Source organism: Geotrypetes seraphini, chromosome 2 (genome assembly GCF_902459505.1).
Source record: "Geotrypetes seraphini chromosome 2, aGeoSer1.1, whole genome shotgun sequence".
In the NCBI taxonomy this organism is placed as follows: Eukaryota; Metazoa; Chordata; class Amphibia; order Gymnophiona; family Dermophiidae; genus Geotrypetes; species Geotrypetes seraphini.
Genome location: NC_047085.1, coordinates 485128687 through 485149359, shown reverse-complemented (window position 1 = coordinate 485149359; position 20673 = coordinate 485128687). Strand labels below are relative to the sequence as shown.

The 20673-nt window shown below is 48.8% G+C and overlaps 1 protein-coding gene across 16 annotated transcripts in view; it reads right to left on the bottom strand.

Moving 5' to 3' along the window:
* The window catches only part of OBSCN (obscurin, cytoskeletal calmodulin and titin-interacting RhoGEF), a 762040-nt gene that overhangs the window by 586719 nt on the left and 154648 nt on the right, over positions 1–20673 (bottom strand). For 14 of the 16 annotated variants that reach the window (XM_033931804.1, XM_033931806.1, XM_033931805.1 and 11 more), the window contains exons 17-20: positions 16049–16318; positions 11670–11945; positions 11290–11565; positions 6829–7104 (exon numbers count right to left, since the gene is read on the bottom strand). In XM_033931804.1, coding sequence (XP_033787695.1) covers positions 6829–7104; positions 11290–11565; positions 11670–11945; positions 16049–16318 — 1098 coding nt within the window. The remainder of the gene's footprint in view (positions 1–6828; positions 7105–11289; positions 11566–11669; positions 11946–16048; positions 16319–20673) is intronic. The other 2 variants (XM_033931812.1, XM_033931820.1) reach the window with 1 other exon arrangement.

Sequence of the window (20673 nt, the reverse complement as noted above, 5' to 3'; positions counted from 1 at the left end):
TTAGGCAGATAAGCGCGAAAAGAGGTCACTCCCCGCGCCCGACACCATTCCTCAAAGAGACGCCAAACCCGCACATAAGCCCGAGAGGTAGAAAGCCTCCGGGACCCCAACAGTGTAGAGATCACCTTGTCTGAATATCCCTTCTTGCTAAGGCGACCCCTTTCAAGAGCCACGCCGTAAGACAGAAGGGAGACGGGTCGAACAGGGGAATGGGACCCTGCATCAGAAGGTCGTCCGAGAGAGGCAGAGGAAGAGGATCCGCTACCAGGTGCCTCACCAGATCCGCATACCACGGACGGCGAGGCCAATCCGGCGCCACCAGCACCACCAAACCCGGATGGTGAACAATGCGAAGAAGCACTCTGCCCACCAGCGGCCAAGGAGGGAACACATACAACAGCCCCTCCGTTGGCCACTGCTGGACCAGAGCATCCAGACCCTCGGCCAGACCGTCCCTGCGACGACTGAAGAAGCGGGGCACTTTGGCGTTGCCACCCGTGGCCATCAGGTCCATCAGGGGCTGCCCCCAAGCCTGCACTATCAACTGAAACGCCTCGGCGCCGAGACACCACTCTCCTGGATCTAGAAAGTGACGACTGAGGAAGTCTGCCTGAACATTTTCTACTCCGGCTATATGAGAGGCCGAGAGGTCCAGCAGATGGGATTCCGCCCAAACCATGAGCAGAGCCGCCTCCTGCGCCACCTGAGTGCTCTTGGTGCCCCCCTGACGATTGACCTAAGCCACCGCCGTGGCATTGTCCGACAGCACTCAGACCGACTTGCCCAGCAACAGGGAGTGGAAAACCAACAGCGCCAGACGGACCGCTCTGGTCTCCAACACGTTGATCGACCAGGCGGCCTCCTCCGCGGACCAGGTGCCCTGAGCAGAGTGACCCAAACACTGAGCCCCCCAACCCAGGAGACTCGCATCCGTCAGGAGCACCGTCCACTGCGGGAGATCCAGACCCACCCCCTGAACTAGGTGAGGGGTCTGGAGCCACCAACGCAGACTGCAGCGCGCCAAGCCTCGCAGGGGGACCGGAACATCCATCCCGTGCCTCTGGGGAGACCACCTCCGGAGCAGAGCATACTGGAGAGGACGCATGTGGGCCCGCGCCCACCTCACCACGTCCAGGGACGCCGCCATCAACCCTAAGACCTGGAGGAAATCTTGCGCCCGAGGACACCGGGACGCCAAAAGCAGGCGAATCTGAGATTGCAATTTGCTCACCCGGCCCTCTGGGAGGAAGACCCTCCCCAAGGAGGTGTCGAACAGCACCCCTAGGTACTCCAGACGCTGAGCCGGGACCAACCGACTCTTGGAAAGGTTGACCACCCAGCCCAGCGACCGGAGAAACTCCACCACCCGAGCAGTAACCCGGGAGCTTTCCTGCAACGACTTTGCCCGAATTAACCAGTCGTCCAGGTAGGGGTGTACCAGGATGCCCTCCGACCGCAAGGCTGCCGCGACGACCACCATCACCTTGGTGAACGTCCGAGGAGCCGTGGCCAGCCCAAAGGGAAGCGCACAGAACTGAAAGTGCCGACCCAAGATCGCAAAGCGCAGGAAACGCTGATGAGAGGCCCGAATGGGAACATGCAAGTAGGCCTCCGTCAGATCGAGAGAAGTGAGAAACTCCCCCGGCTGAACCGCCAGAATGACCGACCGCAGAGTTTCCATACGGAAAGAGGGAATCTTGAGAGCCCTGTTGACCCCTTTCAAATCGAGGATGGGCCGAAAGGTCCCCTCCTTCTTGGGCACCACAAAGTAAATGGAGTACCTGCCCGTGCCCCACTCCGGAGGGGGCACCGGAACAACTGCCCTGAGATCTAGCAAGCGCTGAAGGGTCTGGCGAAAAACCTGCGTCTTTTCCGGAGTCTGACATGGAGAAGCGAGAAAAAAATCCGGCAGAGAGCGGGCGAACTCCAGGGCATAACCGTCCCGCACCACCTCCAGGACCCACTGATCGGATGTGATCTCGGCCCATTTGGGGAAAAATTCGCGCAGCCGGGCCCCCACCGGAACCAAAGGGGGCGCCGGCAAGGCGTCATTGTGCAGGACGGGAAGCGGGGGAACCGGCGGAGGGATTCCCTGCCCCCCGACGGGCCCCCCGAAAGGGCTGCATGCGCTGGAAGAACCGACCCCGGGAAAATCCCGGAGACTGGAAAGAAGCAGCCCCACGCCCAGGGCGATACTTGCGAAAATCCCGCAAACGCCCCCGGGCCGCACCCCCCCGAGACGCCGGACGGGCACGGTCCTCCGGCAGACGGGGAACTTTCGAGTCCGACAAAGTCTGAATCAACTTATCCAAGTCCTCTCCAAACAAAAACGACCCCCGAAAGGGAAATTTAGTAAGCTTAGCTTTGGACGCAGCATCCGCCGCCCAAGCGCGCAGCCACAACACACGCCTTGCGGCCACGCCAAAAGCCATAGACTTAGCCGAGATCCGCACCAAGTCATATAGAGCATCTGAGAGGAATGAGGCCGCCATCTCAATCTTCGCTACCTCCTGATCCACCAGAGACCAGTCGTCAGACTCTCGATCCAAGACCCGCTCCGCCCACCGAAACACGGCGCGAGCGACCAGTCCCCCACAAATAGCCGCCTGGACCCCCAAAGGCAGAGACCTGAAAATTTTGCTTAAGGATGCTCTCCAATTTGCGCTCCTCAGAGTCCCGCAAGGCAGAACCGCCCTCAACAGGCACGGTATGCCGCTTGGAAATTGCCGAGACCACCGCATCCACGACTGGCGAAGCTAACGTAGCCCGATCCCCTTCCGGAATGGGATACAGGCGAGCCATGCTGCGCGCCAGCCGAAACGGCGTCTCCGGCGTTTTCCACTGCTCCAGAATAATATCCCGAATATCCTGATGCATAGGAAAAGAGCGGGAAACGGAACGGATCCCCCGTAACAGGGGGTCCCCCACACGCGGAGTCTCCGGCGGCGCGTCCTCAAAACGCAAAACCGAAGAAACCTGCTGAATAAGGTCAGGCAGCTCATCTTTCTGAAAAAGGCGCACCACGGACGCCTCGTCACTGGAGAACGGGAAATCCAACAACCCGCCGCCAGCTTCCGTCCCCTCCAGAGAGTCCTGGAACTCCTCAGAAGGGTCCAGGTCCTCCTCCAGACCGACCCGTTCCTCCGACCACAAATTCTCGTCCCACGACACCCGCGGACGCTTGGACAAGGGAGGCGGCGGAGGGGACGTCACGCCAGACGAAAGAGGCAAAGCCGCAGGGAGCGCGGAGGAAAACCCACCCCCCGAAACCCCCTGGGCGCAACCGGGACCCCCAGCCGCCTGAAAATAGGCTCTGCATAAAGAAAAGAAAAATTCAGGAGAAAAACCCCCCCGAGGGTCCCAAGGGACTCCCTGCCACAGCAGGGGACCCAGCAGAACCTTGCCCCTGCATAGTCAAAACAGGGGGAAGGTCACCTGAGGTGGAAGACAAAATGGAGGGGCCAGACAGAGAAGATGGCGGTTTTCCCGCCAAAAAAGCTCCCTCCATAGCCTGAAGCGGCTGAGAAACCTGAATAGTCTCAGCCGCTAAAGCAGGCAAGCCGGCATCAGCTGTCAAAAAATCAGCTGAGAGGGAATCCTTCGGGGAATCCCTCCGTGGGCGGTTGTGGAAGACCGGGCTTCCCCACTGCTCCAAGCCGACTCGCGAGGCACCATCGGCGGGGAGCTCTGGGCGCCTGCAGCCGCTGCCGACGGAGCTCCACCACCTCACCGACCCAAACCGCCGAGTTCAGGCCGGCCGCGAGTGCCTCGCGGCTGGACTAAAATTGTGTCCTACTCCCCCGGAGAAGGGCACAATTGCTCCATACGCGACCTAGCTATAAAAAAGTGCTGGTTACATGAAAAAATACAGTAAAATACAGTTTTCTTAAAGGGAAACAACCCTCCAGACCAGCACTACCTCAGGATTTTTTTTTTTTTTTTTTTTTTTTTACAGAACAGACTCCACAGGCTCTCGAAGCAATATGCCTTGCTTGATTTAGGGGGCAAGGCTTACTGCTGAGGCTCCTCTAAAAAAATGTGGGGAGGTGGAGGAATTGGGGGGAGGGACCCCGCTCGTGACCCGCCAGGTTTAACACCCCCGAGGTCGGACGAACCCCCAAACAGAGTCCGCCCAAGCTCCGTCCGGCTAAAAACAGGGACAATAAACCCCCTAAACAAATTCCAACAGCCCTACCAAGGGAGATGGGTACAGATCACTCAACACCTGCTGGAGACTGAAAGAAGACTGAGGGAAATAGAGAGGAGGGGCTAGGATATACTGTCCCAAAGTTTTGTTTTCAGTCTCCACCTGCTGGTCATGATTAGATATATACCCATTCGTAAAGTTAACCTCTACTGGTCTGGAGAGTGCTAAAGAAAGCAGCGTTTTATATGCTCAAACAGGCACTTATAAAATTATGCATCTGACATGTGTGTGTAAAGCGACAGATATACAGGTTGTGTTCCCATCTATCTGAGCTGAGTAGCGGCAGACTTGTGAAGGGCTCTTAAACTCAGACACCTCATTCTATTAATTTACATGCCCATCTTTAGGCTTAGCATGCAAATTTGCATGCACACTGCAGAGCTTAATTTAATAATTTGCCATTCATTGGAGTTAACTGCTAGTTAATGATTTTAATCCATGTTAATTGGCACCAATTAGAAGTTGCACACGTAACTGACCTTAGTTGCTATTCTAGAAGCTGTGTGCACAAATTCTATCTAGGGGGCATGAATGTGGGATGGGCATGGGCGGGTCAGTGGTGTGCCTAGCAGTTAGGCGTGTCGTTTGTACTATAGTAGGAGTTACTTGCATAATTGTCAAAAGTTATGCCTGAGCACTTACACCAGGCTCTGATATGGTGTACGTAAGTGTTCATGCCCAGTGGCATAGCGAGGGTAGGAGGTGTATGGGGCGGTGGTACCCCCATGCCCTCCTCTCTGCTCCCCCCCCCACACACTCCTTCTGCGCCTCCCTCACCTGCCTGCTAACCACACTTGCGGCCTCGCTTTCCCCTGTACCTTTTTTAATCTTCACCCACAGATTCTCCAGCTTTATGCTGGTGCTGGCATTTGAGGTCACTTCCTGACCCCACGACCTAGAAGTGACTTCAGAGGGAAGCCAGGCTGGCGCGAGCAGGAGGCCAAAGTTGCTCAAGCTGGTTTAAAAGGTACAGGGGGAAAGGAGAGCATGAGCATGGTGTTGAGGCACGGAGAGGTGCCGGCACCCCCACCAAGATGGCGCCTAGGGCGGTCTGCCCCCCCTGCCCTTGCCTTGCTACACCACTGCTATTTTTTTTTTTTTTAAATTTACTATTTATATACTATTTATAGCCTAAGTGGTTTACATTCAGGTACTCAAGCATATTTTCCTATCTGTCTTGGTGGATTCACAATCTATCTAATGTACCTAAGGCAAGGGGGAGCTCTTATTGGCCCGGACATCTAAGGCCCCTCCTATGGGGTGTCTGGGCCAATCAGAGCCTCAGGTCCCTCCCCGGTGCATTTTAGATGGCACAGGCAGCTAGGAGGAGGGAGTCTGCGGCCCTCCGGGTTATCTACGCGTATTTGAGGTAAGAGGGAGGGGGTGGATATGGGGGACGGGGTCACCAGTGGCGGAGAGTGGGTATCTCTCTCGCTGCAGGGGGAGGGGCCAGGTCACGGCAGTGATTTTAGGGCAGTGGGAGAGTGTGGGCATATCCCCTGCTGCGAGTGGGGGGGTGCATCTCTGCCACTGCAGGGAGATGGGGTCGCGTCAAGTCGCATCGCAGCGGGGATTTTAGGGCAGCGGGAGAGTGTGGCATCTCTCCCGCTGCAAGGGAGGGAAGGTGTCCCTGCCATTCCGAGGGGGGCATGTTCACCAACGCTACTGCAGGGAAGGGGTGTTATGAAGCAGCAGAGAGAATAGGCATCTCTTCCACTGCATCACAACACAGGGGCTTTCTAGTAGTGTCTGACACTGACCGGCACCCCTGGACCAGTCGCTTATTTTTGCCATCATAAGCCGATGCCGCTTTTTTAAAATGGCTCAGCATTTTTAAAGAATCCGTAAGAGGGCTCATTTCAATGTTGAACAGCCCCTTTCTATGCCAGGGTTGGAGACTGCTAGAAGCCTTGCTAAAGACAGAGATAATCCATTTTGATAATCCGCTGCTAAACTGCGTACAGGCTAAACCACTGGAAAACAGTTTAGCGATGGCGTTAAAGTTTTGAGAATCTGGACCTATGAGCTTTGGCCCTATCTAGGTCATCAGTGACCCCAGTGGTGTAAAACAGTTGCCAAAGTTACACTAAGGTAAAACACATCCTAGATAGAGATTTATCAATAATCTCAGAAAAGGCAGTCATTTTCAACTGTCTGGGTTTTTTTTCTTGGTGATTACATCGTGAAATAAAGAAAGCCTTACTCACCAGATTACATAATTAAAAGGGAGACACAATGAATGGTGGGCTTACTTAAATACAAGGTAAACAATATAGATTTAAATAGGCTCCAAGTAGAGAATGACACGGTGACAAAATTCATCACCGTTCCCATCCCCGCGGATAACCGCGGGAAATAATCCCATGTCATTTTCTAATGTCTATTTCAACCTTGGTCCTTCTACACCAGCATTCCTCAAAGCAAAGCTTGCGGGTCAATGGTTGTGGCCATTCATACTCTGATTCTTCCCTCTCTCCTTAAAGAATGACATGAAGATGGTTTCCCGTGGTTATCCGCGGGGACGGGGACGGTGATGAATTTTGTCACCATGTCATTCTCTAGCTCCAAGTTGAAAGTATCAGAAGACAGAATAAAACATCTTTAACTGTGCTTGATCTTACCAGTGACATTAACTTTGAAGGTCATTTTCTGCCCCCCTGCCTCACAGATGTATTCTCCAGCATCTTTCTTCTCCGGCTGCTCCACCACCAGCCTGCGCGATTTGCCGTCAGATTCCATTTTCACGTTCTTGGTGGAGGTGATCTGCTTCCCATCCTTGTACCATTTCACTTCTGTCGTGACTTCGGTCACCTCACAGCTCAGGGAGATGGTCTCTGTGAGGGTAGTCCTCACCTCCTTCTGCACTTTCTCCTGGTTTACAAACCCAGGCTTTGGCTCTGGGGGAACAATTCAGTTTAAAGGATATATTTTATATTTGAAGTTTTTGATTTTAGTGTTTGTGAACACAGAGATGGCGTATAAAAACGCATCTTGAAAGTCTTGAAACAAATTTCTGAATTTTTACAAGTCGGAATTGCATTGTCCAAAAAAATCAATTGCCTGAACAAATAATAATAATAAGTTAATCTTTCCAGTGCTTAGCACTCTGGACATTCAATAGGTACCTGGACCCACAGAGAGGCATTTTCAACAGGACATCCAAAAGTTCATTTTCAAAACTGCTAGATATCCAATTTTTTTCTTTTTGAATATTACCTTTTTGAACATCTTGGTCATCAGGACGTCCAGCCTTAGGACGCATTACTTTTTGCCAATTTTCAACCACAAAAAATGTCCAAATTCAAAACATCCCAATCCAGACCATTTGGACATGGGAGGGGGGGGCCACACAGATGCCAACAGAGCAGTGGGGCACCTTGGAGGGCACTGCTGTGAACTTCACATAAAGGGTGTCAGATATATATCTCATCATAACCCCTTTATTATTTCTGGTGAGCCCTCCAAAACTCCCCCCAAATCTATTATACCTACCTGCCTACCACCCCAATAGCCCTTATGGCTGCAGGTGGCACCTATATGGCAGTGTAGTAGGGTTTTGTTGACCATAAATGTAGTGGTTAGAGTTATAGCACTGGGTCCTCCTTTCTTTGGTTCTAATCTAATCTAATCTAATCCTTAGGTTTGTATACCGCATCATCTCTGCGTTCGTAGAGCTCGACGCGGTTTACAGTAGTAGAAATAGGAAGGAACTACAACAGAGGGTTAGAGATAGAAGTGTGAAGAAAATTTAGAGGACTTGGGATGCCAAGATATAAGAGTTTCCTTGATTCCTAAGTTGGAGGGAGACTTACATTTTTTGAGAAAAGCCAGGTTTTCAGATGTTTGCGGAAAACTTGGAGAGAGCTCAAGTTCCGAAGAGGGGAGGTAAGGTTGTTCACTAGCCCACCCACTAAGCTACTTCAGACACCTGTGTGATGCTCTACAAGGATTTCCCATACCAGGTGCTTCTGTTCTAGAATCAGGTATATACTGTTTCATTGAGATCTTTGTGGGATGGGAGGGGGTCAGTGGCCACTAGGGGAGTATGTGTGTATGTGTATGGGAGGGGGGGGTCATTACTTAATCCCTCCAGTGGTCATCTAGTCAATTTGGGTACAATTTTGGCACTTAGACGCTTTTAAAACATGTTTAGCTCTGGACGTCTAAGTTCTGTCATGGGTATCTTGGGAAATCCTCGCCACTCTTTAATATTTATGATAAATATATGAATACAAGAACACAATAGCAAGTGGTAGTTATCTCTGGTATCATATGCGTAGCGCAACAGGACATCAGATATGACCTACAAGTAGTAGCACTCTTCGGTTTATGTTTATGTCATTTCCTCATTCATCCCTGCGTAATGCATTTTTTTATGTTTTATATATAATGCTTTTTTTTGGTGATTTTCTTATTCTTTTATACTTAATGAGTGAATTAAATAATTTAAATAGGTTAAATGAACTTAGCTTCATAGCGAACATGCTTCAACTTTAGAATCCCCAGCCTTGATAAAGATGTGCGAAACGCGTTGGCACTGGGGAGCTTCATTCTAAAGTTGAAGCATGTTCGCTATGAAGCTAAGTTCATTTAACCTATTTAAATTATTTAATTCACTCATTAAGTATAAGAAAATCACCAAAAAAAAGCATTATATATAAAACATAAAAAAAATGCATTACGCAGGGATGAATGAGGAAATGACATAAACATAAACCGAAGAGTGCTACTACTCGTAGGTCATATCTGATGTCCCATTGCGCTACGCATATGATACCAGAGATAACTCCCACTTGCTATTGTGTATCTTGGGAAATGCCAGCACTGCTCCTAGAGGAATGACACATTATGCAATGTCAAATGCTAAGAGCTCTATAAGTAAATATGATAAAAACAAACTGCTAGAGTGGCTATTCTGAAAATATTTGTAAAATACAGTATTTAAAATTGCCAAGACTCTGGTTAATGGCATTTTCTGTGTACTGTATACTTCCCATGGTTTCGGGGACTGCATAGAATTTATCAGTGGGCTGCAGATTGCCCACCCCTGCTCTAAGGAGTAACTTTCTGGAGTCTCTGCTCCTCATTTGAACCCAGTTTACAGTAAGATATAGCGGCACTAGAAAAGATTCAAAGACCAAGATGATAAAGGGGATGGAACTCCTCTCATATGAGGAAAGACTAAAACGGTTATGGCTCTTCAGCTTGGAAAAGAGACGGCTGATGGGAGATAGGATTGAAGTGTACAAAATCCTGAGTGGAGTAGAACGGGTACAAGTGGATCGATTTTTCACTCCGTCAAAAATTACAAAGACTAGGGGGCACTTGATGAAGTTACAGGGAAATATTATTTCACTCGGAGCATAGTTAAGCTCTGGAACACATTGCCAGAGGTTGTAGTAAGAGTGGATAGCGCAGCTGATTTTGAGAAAGGTTTGGACAATTTCCTGAAGGAAAAGTCCATAGTCTGTTATTGAGTCAAACATGGGGGAAGCCACTGATTTCCCTGGAGTGGTAGCATGGAATGTTGCTACTCCTTGGGTTTTGGCCAGGTACTAGGGACCCAGATTGGCCACTGTGAGAACGGGCTACTGGGCCTGATGGACCATTGGTCTGACCCAGTAAGGCTATTCTTATGTTCTTATAGAGGTAATGGGTGTTGGATTTGTTTGCCAGTCACTATGCAGGAGGCATCCTCTCTCCAAACTGAAGAGAACTATAAAAAGGCCTTGCTTGAATGATCCCATGTCTTCCTTCCAGCAAAAGGGTCTGGGATGAGAGGGTTCTAATGATCATACCGTGTCTCTCCTAATCAATTATGTTACCTCCTTCTTTTACACCATTGCTTAATTCTCCTTCTCCCAAACTTAATCACAATTCTTTATTACTTTATTGACAAATTTATGTATGGAGCGTGAGGGTGCCTTCCTGTACTGACTCAGGAAAATAGTGGCGTAACCATGTTTCATCAACAGTAACTAATCATACCAAAAAGTTGGCACCAGCTTGCTGAAAATGCTGCAGAATCAACTTGGAAGTGCCCACTTAACATAATTTATCATCAGCATTCAAACATTTGGGTACCCTTTTGGCTGACAGCTTCTGTATACCCAGCTGCTCATGGATTATACACCCAACACATTCCCTAAATCTGTAGTGTCTCAGCAATTGTTTTAGCTGATATTTGCCAATCTGCCAAATCATGTTATGAACATGGTATACAATTTCAGGAGTTGACTCTATTTGAGACCTTCCAGACTTTGCTGCATCTTCAGTCTTAAATTGCACTGCATACCAATTTTTCACTGTGGAATACGATTAGTATTTGCCACTCAATGTTTGCATCATACATTCATGGATTCCCTTTAGAGCAGGGATCTCAAAGTCCCTCCTTGAGGGCCGCAATCCAGTCGTGTTTTCAAGATTTCCCCAATGAATATGCATGAGATCTATGTGCATGCACTGCTTTCAATGCATACTCATTGCGGAAATCCTGAAAACCCGACAGGATTGCGGCCCTCAAGGAGGGACTTTGAGACCTCTGCTTTAGAGCTTTCTTCTGCCAAAATAGGAACCATGACAGCTCAGAGTTCCACACTTGAAAATTCCACACTTTTCATTGGCATGGTTAAATCAATGATCTGAAACCATGTCAAAAACATAGCATTATGATTCCGCAAATTGGCAACTTTGAAAAATATAATAATACTCTTTTCAGCTACCGTGGCAAAATAATGCTCAGAATTTAGGAAGTTGGTTGGGCTGAAAACTTTTCAACAACCCCTCATAGGTGCATTCTTTGACCTCCCAGACATAAAGTTTGTTTTAATATTTTGGATCCCTATTTATCTTACTTGCACTCTTGGGGAGAAGAGCAAGAAAACCTCACTATTACTATCTCCACCTAGGAGATATAAATAGCACTTCTCCATTCTTAAAGCCACCGCATAGGACCTCTGGGGCAATCCTCACCCCTTTGTGAGAGGCTGGCTACAGTTTTAAATATAATCGTAAAGAATGCATTTATTTTGAAATGCCTTAACGCTGTGATTATATTATAAAATCAAGAGAGTTCCACTCACCAGTGACATTAACTTTGAAAGTCATTTTCTGTCCCCCTGCCTCACAGGTGTATTCTCCAGCATCTTTCTTCTCCAACTGCTCCACCACCAGCTTGCGGGTTTTGCCCTTGGACTCCACCTTCACCCTTTTGCTGGAAGTGATCTGTTTCCCATCCTTGAACCATTTTACTTCAGTCTTGTCCTGGGACACCTCACAGCTCAGGGTGATGTTCTCTGTGAGGGAGGCCTTCACCTCCTTCTGCACCTTCTCTTGGTTTATGAACACAGGTTCTGGCTCTGAGGGAGAAATTAAGTTAGGAATTTATATTATTTGAAACTTTATTTTAAATTGTGCATGTTCTTAGAGTTTAGACATTGAAAATCAGCTAAGTCTCACTCACCAGTGACATGAACTCTGAAAGTCATTTTCTGTCCTCCTGCCTCACAGGTGTATTCTCCAGCATCTTCCTTCTCCAGCTGATCCACCACCAACCGGCGGGATTTGCCCTCTGACTCCACCTTCAGCCTCTTGCTGGAAGTGATTTGTTTCCCATCTTTGTACCATTTCACTTCAGTCTTGTCCTGGGACACCTCACAGCTCAGGGTGATGTTCTCTTTTAGGGAGGCCTTCATCTCCTTCTGTACCTTCTCTTGGCTTATAAACACAGGTTCTGGCTCTGAGGGGAAAATACAATTTATTTCATCTTTGAAGTTTAAGATTTCAATATTTGTGAACAGCATAGTAATGACACAAAAATACACATCCCAAAAGTCTGAGAATGAATTTCTGAATTATGTACCATAGACATTAACGATTTTTTTACAAGACTGAACTGCACTGTTTGACAAATGCAATGCTTGAACAAAGAAACTGTAATAAGAAATCTTTCCAGTCCTTAAGATTCTAATTTTATGACAGGTGCAGGGTTTATTTTAGATGAATTAGTGACAGAAGGAAGTGCAATAGTATCATTCCATCCCATGGTATACATCCCACAATATTGAAAAAATTGCAAAATGAACTTGTAGAGTTATTGGTTTTAGTTATACTGTTTTTGTCATGTTTGTACGAATCAAAACTGTGTATGTTTTATTGGTATTCACTTAGGGGTCCTTTCATTATGACGCGCTAACTGATTTAACATGTGTTAAAGATTAGTGCACACTAAATTCTAATGCATCTATTATATTCTACTAGTATTTAAGCCCGTTACATTAACGGGTGCTAGAATATATGTCTGTCTGTCTTTCTTTATTTCTGTCTCCCTCCCTCCCACTGTCTGTCTTTCCTTCTATCCCTCCCCCTCCATTTTTCTGTGCAGCAGCAGCAGCATTTCCCTCCCCCCACCCCACTTCCCTGTGCAGCAGCAACAGCATTTCCCTCCCCCCCACTTCTCTGTGCAGCAGCAGCGTTTTCCCCTACCCCCCTTTCCCTTCCCGCGGTCCGGCCGGCTCCCTTAATTTCTTGCCGCCCCTCCCCCTTCCTTCCCGCAGTCCCGACAAACCTGCTGACTCAAGCAGCGTCTGCAGCACTCTACACACACTGCTTCGGGGCCTTCTACTCCCCTGATTTACTCTGGCACGTCCCTGATGACATCATCAGAGACGCAGCAGAGCAAATCAGGGCAGTAGAAGGCCCCGAAGCAGCGTGTGTAGAGTGCTGTGGACGCTGTTTGAGTCGGCAGGTTTGTAGGGACCGCAGGAAGGGAAGGGGGCAGCAAGGGACTAAGTGAGCCGGTCAGACAGCGTGAAGGGATGGGAGGGTCAGACCGTGATGGGAGGGTCAACGGGGGTTCGGGTGTTTTGAGGAGGGGTGCAATGGGGGGGTGCCGACGAATAAATTACTTCCTGTGAGTGAGGGGGGAGCCGGCAAGACCGCAGGGACCGTTTTATGCGCGCATGCGCACTCCTGCCTGCCACGGACATACGGAACACGCAGGCAGGAGCACCTTAATAAAAAGATCCCTTAGTTTTTAAGCGGAGAAGAAATTTTAAATAAATAAATGATATGTACATACTATAAAAACATAAGAATTGCCATACTGGGACAGACCGAAGGTCCAGCAAGCTCAGTATCCTGTTTCCAACAGTGGTCAACCCTGGTCCCAAGTACCCAGGGCAGGATTAACCAATAGGCCAATTAGGCACATGCCTAGGGCCCAAAATTGTCAGGGGGGCCCGATGAAGGAGGGCATCAACATTATTTTTTCCAAACGGCGATGGCCCCTCCAGCATCAATCGGCAATGCAAGACCCCCCTATCGAAAAAAAGTAAGACAGGCAAGCAACGCAGGTAAGAAAGGCAACGGGAACTGTAATTGTGCAAGCGGTGCTGCTTGCCCAAAGCTTACCTCTGACGCAGCTTCCTGTTTCCGCCTGGGCGCATGGTGGGGTGAGGCAGGGAGGGGCAGGGGGCCCAATGTACTTGTGTGCCTAGGGGCCCTCGATGAATTAATCCTGCCCTGCAAGTACCTAGCTAGATCCAGCTTGGTACCAGACCAGACAAAATACAGCGGTGCATTTAATTTTTGGCCTAAAAAAATACGACAACATCAGCCCATTTTATCGGCAATTACATTGGTTGCCCTTTGAGGCATGCATTCTTTTTTTAATTTAGTTGTCTTTGTTTTAAATCTCTTTTTGGTTTGACTCCGGGATATCTAACCTCTCAATTTCATTTTTACACTTCATTAAAAAAATACTCGTAATAAAGTGATGTTTATGTATCCTTCAGTCAAGAATTGTTGTTACAAAAATTTTTGAACAGGACATTTGCCTTTCAGCTAGGCAAAGTGAACTCTTGGTTAAGCCCACTTATCTGTCAAAGAGATTCTTATAATGTTTTTAGAAAATTTTTAAACACACACTTGTTTGATAAGTTTGTCAAATAATTATGTAATCATCTTTTTTATCATTTTTTATTTTTCATCTGATGAATTTTTTCACTGATTGCACAGTTCTTCTTTGTTGTTAACCGCCTGTAACTTCGTGGTAGGGCGGTATACAAAAATAAATTTATTATTATTATTGGAGGGTAGCCAATGTAACACCAATTTTTTAAAAGGGTTCCAGAGGTGATCTGGGAAATTATAATAATAATAATAATAATAACTTTATTCTTATATACCGCCAACAATCTTGCGACTTCTAGGCGGTTTACAATGAAGAGAAACTGCACAGACATCGAATTACAGAGTGTAGCAGTGAATATCTGATAGTAGCAACAATAAAAATAATAACAACAGTTTATATACTGCAGGACCGTGAAGTTCCATGCGGTTTACAATGAATTGGAAAAATTCCATAAATTGAAAGGAACATTCATAGTTAGAGATTAGAGGTTAACAGTTTACAAGATCTAATTTGGGGAGGGATTGCAATGGGGGCTATTGTCCTGATTCGTCACCTAGGTATTTCGAGAACAGGTATGTTTTTAGGTGTTTCCTAAATTCACCATAATTGTTTGTGTGTGTAATTAGTTTTTCCAAGTCTTTGCCCCATAAGGCTGCTTGGTATGACAGAAGTTGTTGATGGTGTCTCTTATATTTGCATCCTCTGGCTGGTGGGGAAACGAATTTCTGGTGTGCTCTTCTCTCATGTCTTTTGGTTGGGAATTTTGTACATCACTTCTGCAGTCTCTTTTGGTTCAACATTTAAGCATTTACAAATAACACAGTAATGACATAAAGCATACATATGTATTTGAACTTTTGGAATGAAATTTTGAATTTTATTCTTTAATATCTCAATTTTTTTCACAAGTAATACTTTTTTAAATTTTATTTGTATTATGATAATTTCAGTATTTTAGCAGATTACTATAATATATTAACATTAAAACTATGACTAAATACGTACAAAGAAGTGTAAAAGGTAATCGCTTAAAGAATAACATTCGCGGGAGCCAGTAAGGATGCCTTTCAGTACCGAGCAGCAACGCCAAATCGCGCTCCTGCTCGTATAGCTCAGCGCTGAAGGAACTCACGGCAGCCGTTTAGCAGCAGGGCAGGAACTTGGAAAGTTTGCTCCTGCCCGCTGCACCTCCACTGCGGATCGCTAAGATGAGGTACCGTATGAGGCTAGGGCATGGAGGGAGGCAGGGCAGAGCCTGGAAGGAAGGGAGGGAAGGTGCAGAGTCTGACAGGGAAAGGAAGGAAGGAAGGGTGCTGGGTGCAGAGTCTGACGGGAGGGGGGAAGGAAGGGGGCTTGTGCAATGCCTGACAGGGGAGAGAGGGAAGGGTGCTGGGCACAGTGTCTGGCAGGAAGGGAGCTGGGTGAAGTGCCTGACAGGGTGGGGAAGGGTGCTGGGTGCAGAGCCTGACAGGGCAGGACACTTGAATTTTAAACCACCCAACTTATATTCGAGTCAACCATTTTTCCTCCTTTTTGAGGGGAATAAGGGGGCTCTTAACTTATATTCAAGTATATACAGTATATTAAATAAAATAAACCATCCATGTAGTTATGCAGTCAAAGATAAGACAGTCTTTAGTGTACTCCTATCTGACTGCCTACTATGTAGCCACCATGCAAATGCTAGCTCCCCCCCCCAGACTGCCCCTGCACTGGTCAGTTTTGAACTGAGCAGTCAGAGCTTATCTTCTGCTACACCATCCAGTTAAGGGCCATTGAATATCAGAAGTTGGCCTGCTCAGCATAGTTTAACCATGCGGGACCTTCTCCTGCCTGCTTAAACCTTTTGAATATCGGGCCCTACGAATACGAATTTGACTACTCACGGTGCTTTGCCTTTACTGCGGAATCAAGAAAATCTCACTCACCAGTGACATTAACTTTGAAGGTCATTTTCTGCCCCCCTGCCTCACAGGTGTACTCTCCAGCATCTTTCTTCTCCAACTGCTCCACCACCAGCCTGCGAGATTTGCCCTCAGACACCACCTTCACCTTCTTGCTGGAAGTGATCTGCTTCCCATCCTTGTACCATTTCACTTCGGTCTTGTCCTGGAACACGTCACAGCTCAAGGTGATGCTGCCTGTGAGAGAGGCCTTCACCTCCTTCTGCTCTTTCTCCTTGTTGATAAACACTGGTTCTGGTTGAAAATATAGGTTTCAAAATTACTGGATTTCTTTATTTTACATGATTTCTTTACAGAAAGATGACCACATCTCAGTTTAGGTAGCACTGGTACCGTATATCTATATATATAAAATCGGATGTATGTATGTATGTGCCGCGATCACGCAAAAACGGCTTGACCGATTTGAACGAAACTTGGTATGCAGATCCCTCACTACCCGGGATGATATGTTCTGGGGGTCTCGCGGCCCACCTGCACACGTGGGCGGAGCTACAAACAGATAATCGGATTTCACCCATTCATGTCAATGGAAAAAATGTAAAGAGCTGCCAACGCAAAAACGGCTTGCCCGATTTGAACGAAACTTGGTATGCCGATCCCTTACTACCTGGGGTGATATGTTCTGGGGGTCTCACGGCCCACCTGCACATGTGGGCGGAGCTACAAACATAAAATCAGATTTCACCCATTCATGTCAATGGAAAAAATGTAAAACAGCTGCCAACGCAAAAACGGCTTGCCCGATTTGAACGAAACTTGGTATGCAGATCCCTCACTACCTGGGGTGATATGTTCTGGGGGTATCGCGGCCAACCTGCACACCTGGGCGAAGCTACAAACAGAAAATCAGATTTCACCCATTCATGTCAATGGAAAAAATGTAAAAACTGCCTCCGCATAACCGGCTTGCCCGATTTGAACGAAACTTGGTATGCGGATCCCTCACTACCTGGGGTGATATGTTCTGGGGGTCTCACGGCCCACCTGCACATGTGGGCGGAGCTACAAACATAAAATCAGATTTCACCCATTCATGTCAATGAAAAAATGTAAAACAGCTGCCAACGCAAAAACGGCTTGCCCGATTTGAACGAAACTTGGTATGCAGATCTCTCACTACCTGGGGTGATATGTTCTGGGGGTATCGCGGCCAACCTGCACACGTGGGCGGAGCTACAAACAGAAAATCAGATTTCACCCATTCATGTCAATGGAAAAAATGTAAAAACTGCCTCCGCAAAACCGGCTTGCCCGATTTGAACGAAACTTGGTATGCAGATCCCTCACTACCCGGGATGATATGTTCTGGGGGTCTCGTGGCCCAACTGCATACGTGGGCGGAGCTACAAACAGAACTTCAGATTTCACCCATTCAAGTCAATGGGAAAAATGTAAAAAGCTGTGGGACCGATTTGAACTAAACTTGGTATGCTGATCCCTCACTACCTGGGGTGATATGTTCTGGGGGTCTCGGGGCCCACCTGCACACATGGGCGGAGCTACAAACAGAAAATCAGATTTCACCCATTCATGTCAATGGAAAAAATGTAAAAAACTGCCATTCTCACAGTAATTCCAACTACCTGGGGTGATATGTTCTGGGGGTCTCGCGGCCCACCTGCACACGTGAGCGGAGCTACAAACAGAACATCAGATTTCACTCATTCATGTCAATGGAAAAAATGTAAAAAGGAGAAATTAGGTTCTTACCAGCTAATTTACTTTCTTTTAGCTTCTCCAGACCAGTAGAGGTTAACTTTACGAATGGGTATATATCTAATCATGACCAGCAGGTGGAGACTGAAAACAAAACTTTGGGACAGTATATACTATCCTCCCTTCTCTATTTCCCTCAGTCTGCCGAATAGCCAAGCAGAACCAAGAACTGGAAAACAGGAAGAAAACAATACTCCGAACAGGAGTAACAAATAACATACCCAAATGCTGTTGGAAAATGCAGAGGAGAAATACCCGAAGGAAAATGTCCCCACAGCTCGCCAGCTAAGCCAGCCGAGCCACAGCCGCTGTTCTTTAATTCTCCCCGGCCCTAGAAAAATACTAGAACCCGCAGCAAAAAACAAAAACTGCCCGCGAAAACAGCCCCAACAACAACAACAACAACAGACAGGGTGGGGACCTCTACTGGTCTGGAGAAGCTAAAAGAAAGTAAATTAGCAGGTAAGAACCTAATTTCTCCTTCTTTAGCACTCTCCAGACCAGTAGAGGTTAACTTTACGAATGGGACGTACCAAAGCAGTCCCTCTCACGGGCGGGACCCCCGAAGGGCCGATACCAGAACACGCTCACCGAACACCGCGTCCCGACGCGCCTGAACATCTACTCGATAATGTCTAACAAAAGAATACAAGGAGGACCAAACCGCAGCCTTACAAATATCCACCGGAGGCACGAGCGACGACTCAGCCCAAGAAGCCGCCTGACCCCGAGTGGAATGAGCCTTGAGAAACTCCGGAACAGGCTGCTGTTTCAGAAGATAAGCGGAAGCAATCGTCTCCTTGATCCAGCGCGCAATAGTAGCCTTAGAAGCGCCAGCTCCCCGACGAGGACCAGCCAGGAGGACAAAGAGATGATCGGACTTCCGGAATTCCTGGGTCCGCTGCACATCAGAGCGAAGGACCCGACCGACATCCAACTTGCGCAGCTGCCGTTGCTCAGAAGAGCCCTCCCGACCACCCAAGACCGGGAGAACCACCGATTGATTGACATGAAAAGGAGAAACAACCTTCGGCAGAAAGGAAGGAACAGGCCGCAAGACGACCCGCTCCCTAGACAACTCCAAGAAGGGAGCCCTACAAGAGAAAGCCTGCAGCTCAGAAATACGCCTAGCAGAAGTAATGGCCACCAAAAAGACCGCCTTCAAAGTAAGGTCCTTCAAAGAACAGTCGTCCAAGGGCTCGAAAGGCGGGCGCACCAAAACAGAGAGAACCAGAGTAAGATCCCAAGAGGGAACCGAGGGCCGTAGGGGAGGCCTAAGCAACTTGGCCGCCCGCAGAAACCGAATCACATCAGGAAGAGCCGATAAACGCTGACCTGACACCAACCCTCGAAAGGTCGACAGGGCCGCAAGATGAACCCGGAGAGAAGACCAAGCCAGGCCTCTATCCAGGCCATCCTGCAAGAACTCTAGAATGTTAGGCAGAGAAGCGCGAAAAGAGGTCACTCCCCGCGCCCGACACCATTCCTCAAAGAGACGCCAAACCCGCACATAAGCCCGAGAGGTAGAAAGCCTCCGGGACCCCAACAGTGTAGCGATCACCTTGTCTGAATATCCCTTCTTGCTAAGGCGACCCCTTTCAAGAGCCACGCCGTAAGACAGAAGAGAGACGGGTCGAACAAGGGAATGGGACCCTGCATCAGAAGGTCGTCCGAGAGAGGCAGAGGAAGAGGAACCGCCACCAGGTGCCTCACCAGATCCGCATACCACGGACGTCGAGGCCAATCCGGAGCCACCAGCACCACCAAACCCGGATGGTGAACAATGCGAAGAAGCACTCTGCCCACCAGCGGCCAAGGAGGGAACACATACAACAGCCCCTCCGTTGGCCACGGCTGGACCAGAGCATCCAGACCCTCGGCCAGCCCTTCCCTGCGACGACTGAAGAAGCGGGGCACTTTGGCGTTGCCACTCGTGGCCATCAGGTCCATCAGGGGCTGCCCCCAATCTTGCACTATCAACCGAAACGCTCCGGCGCCGAGAAACCACTCTCCTGGATCCAGGAAGTGACGACTGAGGAAGTCTGCCTGAACATTTTCTACTCCGGCTATATGAGAAGCCGAGAGGTCCAGAAGATGGGACTCCGCCCAAACCATGAGCCGAGCCGCCTCCTGCGCCACAGGAGTGCTCTTGGTGCCCCCCTGACGATTGACATAAGCCACCGCCGTGGCATTGTCCGACAGGACTCTGACCGACTTGCCCAGCAAAAGGGAGTGGAAAGCTAACAGCGCCAGCCTGACCGCTCTGGTCTCCAACACGTTGATCGACCAGGAGGCCTCCTCCGCGGACCAGGTGCCCCGAGCTGAGTGGCCCATAAACTGAGCCCCCCAACCGAGGAGACTCGCATCCGTAAGGAGCACCATCCACTGCGGGAGATCCAGACCCACCCCCTGAACCAGGTGAGGGGTCCGGAGCCACCAGCGCAGACTGCAGCGCGCCAAGCCTCGCAGGGGAACCGGAACATCCAAATCTTGCCTCCGGGGAGACCACCTCCGGAGCAGAGCATACTGAAGAGGACGCATGTGGGCCCGCGCCCACCTCACCACGTCCAGGGACGCCGCCATTGACCCCAGGACTTGGAGGAAATCTCGCGCCCGAGGACCCCGGGACGCCAAAAGCAGGCGAATCTGAGATTGCAATTTGCTCACCCGGGCCTCTGGAAGGAAGACCTTCCCCAAGGAGATGTCGAACATAACCCCAAGGCACTCCAGACGCTGAGCCGGGACCAACCGACTCTTGGAAAGGTTGACCACCCAGCCCAGCGACCGGAGAAACTCCACCACCCGAGCCGTAACCCGGGAGCTCTCCTGCAACGACTTTGCCCGAATCAACCAGTCGTCCAGGTAGGGGT